The following is a 13349-nucleotide window of genomic DNA, read 5'->3' as shown; positions in this document are numbered from 1 at the left end:
TGCATGCCATGAAGATGCAGTAATTCAAATTAAATGACCATTTAAATTTAGGGGCAAAACAATTAGGGAAGGTGGGCAGGAATGTGATTTTTTGGAACAAGATCTAGACACAGGGAAGGTGCGACTTAAAGATCTCACAAATACTACACTCAAATAATTAGCCAAATGGGAGTTACTGGAAAAAAATTGGGCTACTTATTGTTTGGACAGAGAAAGATATGATGATTGAGGAGATTGATTTTGACGGCACACGCTGGGAGAAAGTGGAACAGAACTTGACTATATTTTTCAAGGGTTGTATCTGTCCTGTTTGTTGGGTCTCAAAGAAATTCGCTTTTGTGGTGTGCGCGACCATGTGCTATTGGAATCACATGAGATAAGTGAAAAGGAAGAACAGGATTTTAAAAGTGTCCAATGTGACAATTGCCAACTATGGTATCATTTGAAATGCCAAAACCTATCAGTGGCTGAAGCTGAAAACTTACCAGAGAAATGGCTAAGTGCTTTTTGTATAATGGCAAACCAAAGCTGAACTCAACTTGTTATAGTGTAATTACAGATGGGAAATAAATAAAGCAAAACTTTTTTGCATAACTATATTTTCAAAGGTTTCTTGAGATTGTGCAAAGCAGCACATACTTTTATAATGTCATCTACTATAGGTAAATACAATAACTGTAACTCTGTTTTTAAAATACGGTAATCTTTCAAGTTTTTAATTGCTTGTTCTACATATATTCTCACATATGCAACTGTTGAAGTTTCATTTGATTGACCACTTGTCATTTGAACCCTTTTAGCTGCACTTGGTGGAATAGCCAGTGTACATTGATGCAGAGCCAAAAGTTTTTTATCTTGAAACCCCTATCAGCCATTATCTGGTCAAACGGCTCCAGCATTTTCATAAACCCTGAGATGTTTGTACAATATGAACATCACTAGTCCGTAAAACGTATGCTGGTGATATCCACGATGTTGCACCATTTGGGGTAATGCAAACTAGAAATTGTATTGTGGTGTGATGCTTGTAATCACTCCACAAAAGGTTGTGGACTTCTAAACAACTTGGGGTCTCTGTAAACACTTCGTGTGCAGTCAATGATTGTCCGAACCTTTGGGTATAACTTCTTAAAACACAGTGGAAGAGTTTTTCTTACTTGACCTCTTGATGGCCAGATTACAAGAAATGCTAACTCTCTTGACAACAGCTTAATCCATGTTGTAAATATTTGGGAAACTTTTCCTATGCCCACCCCAAATCTATTTGCCAAATCTTGCTGTAAAAGATCCAGTCTTAACTTCATTAACTATATTAGTATTATGGTGCTATATCATGGTTAATTTAACTAAACTAATCTACGATTATTAAAATAATGTTAATCGTCATTAGATTATAAAACTCTATAACTTTTTAAAACTTGTAACTTGTTAATCTCTGTTTTTCTTAAAAAATAAGTGTCTTGCCTTAATTTCTATCCAAAAAAAAAGACAGTTCATAAATGAAGTCTCCCTGGGGGCTTAACCATCCTGGATGAACTTCGAAGTGGTGGGGTCCTTGGATCTTCCTGTGGTTTAGGTGGAGATGAAGGTTCATTAGGTCCATTGGCTGTACTGCTATCAACATCAGAAGGACTTACAAGGTCAGGTAACGATGATGAGGGCATGTCTGGTGACATTGTTCCAAAATTTTCCCCTGTTGGACGAATGTGCCAGCGATTTCTTTTCAGTGTACTTTCATTGGTTAATTTCACAACGTAAGACTTTGGGGTCTCGATTGGGGTAGCAACATGAGCAAACCCATAGACACGGCAGAACTCCTGGAACGCTGCAGACATAAACTGCGTATCATTTCCTGTGATCAAAGTATCGGGGATTCCATGTTCTTCAAAGATCCCTTTCAAGTGTGCAATTGTTGTGGACAACTCCAAATTGCTAGGTTTTCGCACCAATAGAAATTTACTGAAATAATCAGAAATCAGCAAGTACGACGAATTGTTCCAAAAGAATAGGTCACATCCAAGGGTGTGCCACGGTTTTCGTGGGATGTCATGCGGCGTAAGGGGTTCTCTAACATTCATCCTTTGGTTATGTTGACTTGTTCCAACTGCAACCTTTTACCATTTCTTCTAGATCAGCGTTTATATTCACTCAGAAGACTGACCCCTTAGCTCTGAGTTTACATTTTTCGATTCTTTGGTGAGCGTAGTGGAGCTGATCCAAGACTTCAGCCTGTAAACTCTTAGGAAATAAGATCCTAGTGCCCTTTAGAATCACTCCATCAAAAACAGTTAACTCATCTCGATAGTTCCAATACGGATGCAAATGGCTGGGACATTCCACTCTCTTCTCAGGCCATCCTTGGGTGACAAACGCCTTGAGAGAATGAAGTTCTCGGTCTTTAGCGGTTTCATTCTTGATCTGCTTAACTCTAGGTGGACTTGCATTCAGGTAAACTTGGAACTTGTGGATGGATACATCGACCCCTTCAATTGTGTCACCTTCGCAAGGGTCAAGCCATGAAAGGGCGTCTGCCATAGCTACATTCTTACCTGAAACATACTTTATATCGACATCATACTTTTGAATATGTAGCATCATCCTTGCAATCCGAGGTGGTGCAGTGGACAAATGCTTCTTGAAGATGGCTTTAAGTAGCCTATGGTCTGTTTCCACAACAACATGACGGCCATATGCATAATAATTAAATTTCTCGAGCCCATAGATGACTGCTAGCATCTCTCTCTCTCAATATTGGAGTATCGGGTTTCTGTGTCCGTAAGTAGCTTGTTACGATATTCTACAGGGCCATTTTCTTGAATCAAGATTGCGTTAAGACCACACTGAGAAGCATCGACTTGGATAGTGACTGGTTGAGTACCGTCAAAGCACTGAAGATATCTAGGTGACGTGATCATAACCTTAATCCTCTTAACAGGAGATTGATGTACCGGGCCCCAAATGAAGTGGTTGTTCTTCTTGGTCAAGTCCCAAAGATTAGCTGAAACTGAGGCCAGGTTTGGAATGAAACGACTAAGATACTGGATCATGCCAAGAAAGGTCTGGAGGTTTGCTAAGCTCTTCGAAGGATCCATGTTGATGAGTGCTTGTGTCTTTCTAGGGTCCATCTTTAGACCATCAGCGCTGATGATATGCCTAAAGAAAGGCAGTTCAGTGCATCCTATCTTACACTTCCCTGGATTAAACTTGACGCCAAGTTTCCCGAGCTCGCTTCACAACTATGACACCTTCACTATATGAACTAGATTCTGATGTTCGTTTAGCAACATCCCAATATCTCATAGTTGAAGCTTTAAAACTTATATTAATATCTCCATTGATAAAACCTGTGTAAAACCGTACATCATGTTCACATGTCAAATGTTCAAATGTAATAGATGGCGTAAACGCTGCCGAATTTGTCCGTTGTTCCTCTTCTATATCACTATCACTTTCGACCTGTTGCTGTGTTGCAGGATTTTCACATGTTAGTCAATGTCGTTTTCTCTGTGATTTTTTGTTGATTCGTTAGCCTTAAAAACATAGTTGGATTTGGATTTGCAGACGTTGGTTCACCGTCCACAAAATAGCTTGAGCATACAAAAGTCCACCTCCCAGGCTGAAAATCAGCTTGACCACTTCCGATCAGTTTAATCAATTCTTTATGCTTGACTGGATCGGTAGTGAAGCAATGCCATCTTAAAACATCCACATGGCCATGTTTTCGCACTTTATTTGTATACCTCTTATTATTACTACACGAGCCAACACAACATCTGTTTATTGTTATCATCCCCATTGTTATTTAATATGCAGAGTTGTAACCTGATATTTGATTGCTTTATTCAAGTGTGATTACCTAGCAGCCAAACATCCCGACGCCATTTTGAATTTTAATTTGCCCCACTTACAAGATGGCATCACGAACCCCAAAATGGCGTATAGCACAGTGATTTATCGATACGGGTGCCGTATGAATTGCCACTTTGTTTCCTTATAAGCTCTCGCATTGTTGCACTAGGCAACAGCACAGCGATCATATTTCCCCATTTTTATAACAACAAACCTGGTTTTCTCAATAAAATCATAAAATAGCTACAATTAATTGTATATTTAAAAGTTTATGTTTTGTTTTAAATTTTTACCCTGGATAGACCATCATGCATAGCGCAAAACCAAAATTTCAAGATGGCGTCGCTATTGGTGAAAAGGTGAATTCATACAAGTACATTATTGTATACTTTAATAGTATGTAAGGATAAACTCACTGTTCCTGCTGTAACTTGTGAGCCTAGCTTCTAAGGCCCGCTATGTGTATATCTGCCAGAAATTACTTAGAGGCACCGGAAGCAATCAAGGGCAGGCGGGGGTAGCATAACAGATAAGGCGCTTCAGTTTATTAAGTCTGTCTTTATTCAATTAATTAAAATCATATAAACACGCAAACTGCAACAAACTAGACAATCTTAACTTGGAAAAGTTAGACTGGTAAGATTAATACATCAAATGGCCATGAGCATACATAGGGCAGGCTTCCCAACTGCACCAGCACCCTTGAAGTTACTTGTTGTGTTAGTGTTACTCAGAATAGGAATAATTGGAATTACTATGTTAAATTTAATTAAAAAGTCTAACATTAACTCTATATATTAGATTAAAATTAATTTGATTATAATTATGGAATGTTGCTGGCTATTTAAACCAGGGAGTCTTAACATTCCAAAATTTTAAACTGATGACAGTGGAAGACTTATATATAACAATATTTATTAACGAAAACTCATACAACTTACAAGTACTGGAGTCTACTACAACAGTTCAACTACTTGAACAGTTCCAACTAACTTAACAATTACATGAAACAAAACTTTATACTACTAGTGTTCATGTGATTATGACACATGTTCATAGATAGACTGACATCATCTGAATAATGTTTATCCTATGTGTATATCTGCCAGAAATTACTTAGAGGCACCGGAAGCAATCAAGGGCAGGCGGGGGTAGCATAACAGATAAGGCGCTTCAGTTTATTAAGTCTGTCTTTATTCAATTAATTAAAATCATATAAACACGCAAACTGCAACAAACTAGACAATCTTAACTTGGAAAAGTTAGACTGGTAAGATTAATACATCAAATGGCCATGAGCATACATAGGGCAGGCTTCCCAACTGCACCAGCACCCTTGAAGTTACTTGTTGTGTTAGTGTTACTCAGAATAGGAATAATTGGAATTACTATGTTAAATTTAATTAAAAAGTCTAACATTAACTCTATATATTAGATTAAAATTAATTTGATTATAATTATGGAATGTTGCTGGCTATTTAAACCAGAGAGTCTTAACATTCCAAAATTTTAAACTGATGACAGTGGAAGACTTATATATAACAATATTTATTAACGAAAACTCATACAACTTACAAGTACTGGAGTCTACTACAACAGTTCAACTACTTGAACAGTTCCAACTAACTTAACAATTACATGAAACAAAACTTTATACTACTAGTGTTCATGTGATTATGACACATGTTCATAGATAGACTGACGTCATCTGAATAATGTTTATCCTATGTGTATATCTGCCAGAAATTACTTAGAGGCACCGGAAGCAATCAAGGGCAGGCGGGGGTAGCATAACAGATAAGGCGCTTCAGTTTATTAAGTCTGTCTTTATTCAATTAATTAAAATCATATAAACACGCAAACTGCAACAAACTAGACAATCTTAACTTGGAAAAGTTAGACTGGTAAGATTAATACATCAAATGGCCATGAGCATACATAGGGCAGGCTTCCCAACTGCACCAGCACCCTTGAAGTTACTTGTTGTGTTAGTGTTACTCAGAATAGGAATAATTGGAATTACTATGTTAAATTTAATTAAAAAGTCTAACATTAACTCTATATATTAGATTAAAATTAATTTGATTATAATTATGGAATGTTGCTGGCTATTTAAACCAGAGAGTCTTAACATTCCAAAATTTTAAACTGATGACAGTGGAAGACTTATATATAACAATATTTATTAACGAAAACTCATACAACTTACAAGTACTGGAGTCTACTACAACAGTTCAACTACTTGAACAGTTCCAACTAACTTAACAATTACATGAAACAAAACTTTATACTACTAGTGTTCATGTGATTATGACACATGTTCATAGATAGACTGACGTCATCTGAATAATGTTTATCCTATGTGTATATCTGCCAGAAATTACTTAGAGGCACCGGAAGCAATCAAGGGCAGGCGGGGGTAGCATAACAGATAAGGCGCTTCAGTTTATTAAGTCTGTCTTTATTCAATTAATTAAAATCATATAAACACGCAAACTGCAACAAACTAGACAATCTTAACTTGGAAAAGTTAGACTGGTAAGATTAATACATCAAATGGCCATGAGCATACATAGGGCAGGCTTCCCAACTGCACCAGCACCCTTGAAGTTACTTGTTGTGTTAGTGTTACTCAGAATAGGAATAATTGGAATTACTATGTTAAATTTAATTAAAAAGTCTAACATTAACTCTATATATTAGATTAAAATTAATTTGATTATAATTATGGAATGTTGCTGGCTATTTAAACCAGAGAGTCTTAACATTCCAAAATTTTAAACTGATGACAGTGGAAGACTTATATATAACAATATTTATTAACGAAAACTCATACAACTTACAAGTACTGGAGTCTACTACAACAGTTCAACTACTTGAACAGTTCCAACTAACTTAACAATTACATGAAACAAAACTTTATACTACTAGTGTTCATGTGATTATGACACATGTTCATAGATAGACTGACGTCATCTGAATATTGTTTATCTTAACACCCCCACTTAAACATATAATATTAACATTGATAGAAATAGAACTATTTACAAAAAGTGAGTTTACTCTGCTAGAATACATTTCAGAAATACTTTCATTTTTGATCCTGTGACTGGCTTCGTAAATATGTCAGGAAAACAAGACCTTTATTTGAAGTACCTTTCAGATATCGTAGGACATGCTTAGCAGTGTTTAGGTGATCCACCGTGGGAGCGGACAAATATTGAGAGAGTTTTGTCACGCTGTAGCAAAGATCTCGTCTAGTAGAAGTCATCACATAGACTAAACTGCCAACTATCTCCCTATATAATCGTTTGTCAGCGGGTCTGATTCTACTCTGTCTCTGACATTCTTCATTGAGTTCATTTCACATGGTGAGGTCCTAGGCTTACAGTTTTGCATTGTGAATCTAGATAGGACTTTCTCTATGTATTTAGTCTGACTCATCTTAATAGTGCCTTCTGTACAGTTAAATTCTATTCCTAAAAACCACAACAACACACCTAGGTTTTTCATTTGAAATGATGCCGTCTAATCTGGTCGAGTTCTTTGACCTTTTTCACTCGATTGGATACGAACTGCTGGTACTCACCTTGTCCATTGATCCAGTATAACGTGACTGTCGAGTCCAACCAACAGTGTGTCTCTGTCACCTCCATTCCAATTGCTATTACTGATTTACAAGATTGCCGTGCCAGAGTCTACTTTGTAAAGAGAGATGATTTTCAATCTCTTTTTTAAACTAGTTAAGGGAGCATATTCCTCGTACATTTAGTTGTAACTCATTCCACAACACTGTGCAACTAAAACTTCGTTAAGCATAATTTGTAATAATCCTTTTAAGGGCTCCAATGGCCGATCCTTTTAGAAATGCTTTCCACCAGTGCCCATATGAGATGCTCGTCAATTTTTAAGCCTGATGATTTCGTATGACTCTCTTTATCGTCTTTCCCTCAATTTCAATATTTATTTGTTCATCATTGTGTATTTTTTGCCTTTACGTGATCCGATTACCATGAATTCCATTTTAGCAACATTTAGGCTCAGTCTATTGGCTATTAACCATTCATGAGGACTTTTTATTTCAGAATTAATCATTGTTGCAAACTCAGTTACAGCTTTTACCGCAATACTTATATTAGTATACTAAGTGCAGTCAGGCGTAACATCAGGTATATAAGACCGAGATCTTAGTAAATCAGTGTCAGTTGTTGAACACTACTCCTGAGAAGCAGTCAAGATGGCCGAAGCCAAGATCCAGCCGAGGTCAAAATTGTTTTGCCACAAGTCGTCATCCAACAAGCCGAGGTGGAACAGCAGCCGCAAGTTGCTCCAGAGCAAATACCTGCTTGCAATCAAGCAGATGCTCAGCCACATGGTCATGCTCCACCAGTTGAGGTATGTTTCATATAGGCAAGTTTTTAGCGGGTCTTGTCACTTTACATCAACTTTTCTGTTGGTTGTTAATGTTTGCTTAAGATTTCCAGGGTACTTACTGCGTAGTCCAAGAAACAAAAACAAAACAAAACGAAAGTCGGGTGGACTTCGGGTTTAGCTATGTTAGGATTTGCCATGTCATTATGACTTCAGAGCACAATAAAATTCCCCTGTGCAACTCATTTCACGGTGAATGATTACTTTGCTTGAAGGGGTTGTTCCTATACTGTCTGTACCCATACGCTTGTCCTCCTAAGCTCCATTTTCCCCCTTTCTTTCGTAAGGGTCTGGGTTTTTCAAACTTTCGGCGCTTTACTATGCTCTCAATTTACAATTTGTTGGGTGTAATTTTGCTCAGGTACGCAAATGTCATAATGGTTTACAAATTGGTAGTGCGATTCATGACCATTTTGGGTGTGTCTATTAGTGCTAAGCTTAAGTGTTTGATTAAGTGAACACAAGCCTTGTTGTGTATATGCGTTATCACGAGGAGACAGAGGAGATCTTAACGTTTATGCATAAAGTGCTTTGACTCGGTAGTGGCTGAGAAGATAATTTTTAAAATGTGTTGACATGGCAGTGGACCTGAAGAGAATTAAAGTGTCAATTTGTTTCATGACTCGGTGGTTGCCGAGAAGAGAATTTTAAACTCCAAGACCGGGAATGGAATTTGAAATGTGTTTTATCACTCGGGTGTAGCCGAGGAGTGAATTTTTAAATGGGTCATGACTTAGACCGACGAAAGAATTTCAAAATGCATTTAATGACTCGGTAGAGGCTGAGAAGAGAATTCTGGATTTGTTTCATGACTCTGTAGTGGCCAAGAAGAGAATTCTAAACCTATAATGACTCGATGGCCGCCGAGAAGAAAATTTTAAAAGTGTAATTACTCGGTAGTGGCCGATGAAAGAATTCTAAATGTGTAATGACTCTGCAGTACCCGAAAAGAGGAATTTTAAATGTGTTTTGATGACTCGGTAGTGGCAGAGAAGAGCAATTAAATGTGTCTAAAACTCGGTAGTGACCAAGAAGAGAATTTTAAATGTGTCTAATCATTTGCTTGTGACCGAGAGGAGAATTTTAGATATGACTCTCTCAGTAGTGACAGAGAGGAGATTTGTAAATATGTTTAACGGCTCAATATTGGCCTGCGAACAGCATGCTAAATGATCCCCCTGCAGTGGATAAGAAAACAATTTTTTAATGTCCTTAACAACTTGGTAGTTGCCGAGAGGAACATTTGAAACATGTTTGATGACTCGGTAGTAACGTATTTGTTCTGCATGCTGACGCACAAATATTTCACATCATTTTCCCTTGTCCTGGGTACGCCATTTGCGGGTATTGCTTGAGTTTAAGTATAGTTGTTGAGTTTGGAGACATTTACAGCAGTTTTAACATGGGTCTGTGAGTTCCTTTTTTTATTATCTTAGCTTGAAGATCAATTAAAAGCTCAGACGTGGCTAGATGTACCGAACAGCAGAGTATGGAGCTACTCTTCGCCAGACGAGACCTCTCTCACATATTGACCAGAATTCCCCTATGTTATTATTCGGTTGTTGGGCACTAAAGAGGAAACTGTGGTCGCGTCCACAATCGCAAAAATGATAAAGACCCCTGTTCGGCAACCGGCCTTTCAACCATATTGGCTTCCATTCGCTAGTCATGGCACCACTTGGCGCCCAAGTCGTGGCCAAGGGGTGTGTTTTTATTGCTCTCAACCGGGACACTTTCGGAGGAACTGTCCGTCACGAAACATTTCAAATTGAGGCATGATATACAAGGAGTATTAGATAACGGTAACAATTGCAGACTGTAGTTCACATGAACTGTGAATTATTTCCTAATAGGGAAAATATCAGGATATCGACATAATTTGTTTCCTGTGTTTGTTGTTGTTCTTCTTTACGGTTGCGCCGGAATTATTGCGTTCTGTGATTCCTTTTTCAAAATAGTGATAATTGACCCTTCCTTTAGAATGACAATTTCTATTGCTTCAGTGTCTCTTATTTTCACAATCAACAAATCGCAAGGCCTGTTCATATGGGTGGTGCCCACCCAATGATTCTGTTAAAAACATACTAACGACCTTCTCTCGGTCGTCATGCGACATTACTTGACTCGGCTGTTGTCGGACCTGGGTGCAGGTGTCTAATGCCTTTTATACCCTTAGGGGTTACCTGGGACTGGCAATAGAGGGTGAGTTAGGGCTGTGGGTAGTTTCTAAATAATTTTCTTCCAAGGGTTTTCCTGCGTCAAAATGTCAATGCAACTTTCCTTCTCGGGAATTGTACAGCAGAAGCTACCCACAACCAATAGTCAAATGGTGCGATTGACCATCATTACTCACCCACTAGTATTGTCGGTCCTAGACCCTCGCCGGTCATGATATCCAATTGTCAGGTTTTAGCGGGTCAGAAGGATGCCATTTTGCGGCATCCAACCTCTTTTATTCCTGGAGAACTTTATAATCACTACCCTGAGTGGCGGAGGATTGCTCCTGAGGGGGAAGCAAGGGAGGTATTGTTGTTCATGAAGAAGGGTGTTGATGTATGGGCTTATGTTCAGCATTTTAGGAGAATGTTTTATAGACAGCACTATGACTCACCTACTCCACCTGCACAAGTTTTCCCCAATAGCCCCTCATATGGAAAGTTTAAGGACTTTATAAGCATTGTGTCTCAAATCAATAACAATCTTTCTTAATTTCCTAAACTATTCTCCAAGAGGGCTAGTTAATGGGGATAATTCAGCAAAATTGAGAGTAAATAAGAGTAAATAAGCCCTGTTGCATTAAGAAAATTTCATTGAAACATCACTGTAACTGCAGTGAAAGAAAACCTGCACCAGTTGCATGGTAACATATCAGCTATAATTTCTGAAATACAATTCTCAATGTGTATTAAACACTGTCATAATGGACAATATCACAGGTATTACACTGTATCAAGGTGATATCTATGGTCAGGAATGCTAAATGAGCAATCCTATAAATCAAATATGACTGGTGGACATATTTGTCCTGGTATTGGTAAAAACAATGTGTACGCCTTGTATACATCTTGTACAAATAATGGTTTTCTGGTATTATCAGTTAATAAAATATATTGAAAAAAAATGAGGTTTCGAACCGTTTCGCACAAAATAAAAATTTCCCAAAAATCCAGCAGGGGAATGTTTTCGAAGCAGGCCCGGATTTGAGCCTGGTCAGTGGTAACTACCATGGCCATTTAGGCCCATGTTTTTTGCTTCAAAAAGATGGCGGCGAAGTTACTGAAATTCAAGGAGCACTTCCACTGACTGTAGTATAGCAGCTTGAACAAGATTGTTTTCTATTGGTTAGAGCTCTAATTGGGTAGCGAAGGTAGCAAGCCAATAGCACATCTGTATTACATGGATTCTATTATTAACTTTGAAATTATTAATTAAAACTTCCTGTTTCTTTTCGTCTTGCGTTTATTGTGTTTATGTGGTTTAGGGTCGTTGAAAAACTTAGTGAAATTACAAAACAAAATGAAGTTACAATCATACTGCTAAAAAGCTGAGCGAGGTGGAAGCAAAGCTGGAACGCTCTAATAAATCACAGCTTCAACTGCTGGAAGATAGTGCGGCTAGTTCATGTGTCGATGGTTGCCAGGGTGCGTGGATTTCAGCTGCGAATGAAATTTTAGATACAAATGGAATAGCCAAAGAGTGTTTCGCGTCTGCTATCTATGACGCATTGAAATGTGATCAGGGGAAATATCGCAACATATATATTCATGGGCCGGCAAATTGTGGCAAATTTTTTATTCTTCGCCCCCTGACAAAGATTTTCCGATGTTTCATGAACCCAGTGTCTGGAAGCTTCGCTTGGAATTGAAGATGCTGAGGTGGTTTGGCTAAACGATTTTCGCTGGAAGCCTTCGCTTTTCCTAAGCTGGGTCCTGGAATAGTATCTTGGAAGTGTCCAATATTGTTTTCCCTAAATTTCAGACAAGAATAAATGACCAAACTGAGAGTTGGCATGATTCACACTTTGGTTTATAAATCAGACCTTTCAAGTATTAATAGATTTGGGTGTGAATCATTTCATTTTATAAAATTTGGTTCATTTTGACGTTAAATTAAAAGCACATTATGCGAATAGAAATAGGTCTGATGTCACTGCTTGCTCAACGTAAAGACAAATGTAAATATACAGCGTAAAATTCAAGCAGAAAATCAATAAACATTTGTGTGAATCAAAGTGTGAACCACCTATACGCACGCATGCATCGTTTTGAGATCTCATGTTTCACTTGCTTATTACTTTGTTCTAAATCCTTTACATTTGATAACAGCCTCAATGCGCTTAGGCATACTTGATATGCTTGATACATGTCTTTAAATTCCTGCCATGTTTCTTGTGTATGTCCTGGCGATGACTTGCCTCTCAAGCTCTGGTTTGACTACATGAAATAAGTTCTCGATTGGATTAAGATCTGGTGAACGTGGCTGAATAGCAAATAATAATGTAGCATGTGCTTTCATTATTGCTTTTCTGGCAGCCTTGCTTCTCTGGGAAGGATTGTTATCCATAACGAACCACTTTTCTTCTGTTTCTCCAGTGAAAAGCTTTGAAAAATTTGTCTCAACGAAATCACTGAAGTATTCCACACTCATATGCTCATACCCCTTGGCCAGAACTACGCCTCTGTTATAGGCAATAGCCACAAGGAGATGTAATCGTTTCCCTCCAGCTAAATTCTTCAAGCCCTTGCTTGTTACTCGTAGCCATTTGGACTTTTTTCTCTGGCATATCTTACCCTTTGGGGCAGTAGCATCATGTATTGGTTGGCGCTTAAATACAAACGAAACTCCATCCAAATAAAATGAAATGTTAGAGTGGAATAAACTAGGTTTGATTTTCAATTTTTTTTAACATTTTTTCGCAAATTTGTACCGTTTGACATAATCACGACGATTCAAAACTCCCTTTTTTCTAGTGTTCAAAAACTTGAATCCTGCACCCTTAATCTCTCTGTAGAACGTTGAATAGGATGCTCCCGAAGATTCAAGTCGGCTGAAGCGAATAAATGTGGGTT

The 13349-nt window shown here is 38.0% G+C and overlaps 1 protein-coding gene across 1 annotated transcript; it reads right to left on the bottom strand.

The window, feature by feature from the left end:
• Nucleotides 1-1493: 1493 nt before the first annotated feature.
• Nucleotides 1494-2535, bottom strand: LOC114518579. Its single transcript, XM_028538601.1, has 2 exons — nt 2162-2535; nt 1494-1959 (listed from the first exon to the last, which is right to left on the bottom strand). The coding sequence occupies exons 1-2, from the start codon at nt 2533-2535 to the stop codon at nt 1494-1496; spliced, it is 840 nt and encodes a 279-aa protein (XP_028394402.1).
• Nucleotides 2536-13349: the final 10814 nt, after the last annotated feature.

Source organism: Dendronephthya gigantea, unplaced genomic scaffold (assembly GCF_004324835.1).
Source record: "Dendronephthya gigantea isolate DGI-Jeju-01 unplaced genomic scaffold, DenGig_1.0 000011F, whole genome shotgun sequence".
NCBI classification, from domain to species: domain Eukaryota; kingdom Metazoa; phylum Cnidaria; class Anthozoa; order Malacalcyonacea; family Nephtheidae; genus Dendronephthya; species Dendronephthya gigantea.
The sequence above is the reverse complement of the archived record's forward strand: the minus strand, read 5'-3'. Positions and strand labels throughout refer to the sequence as shown.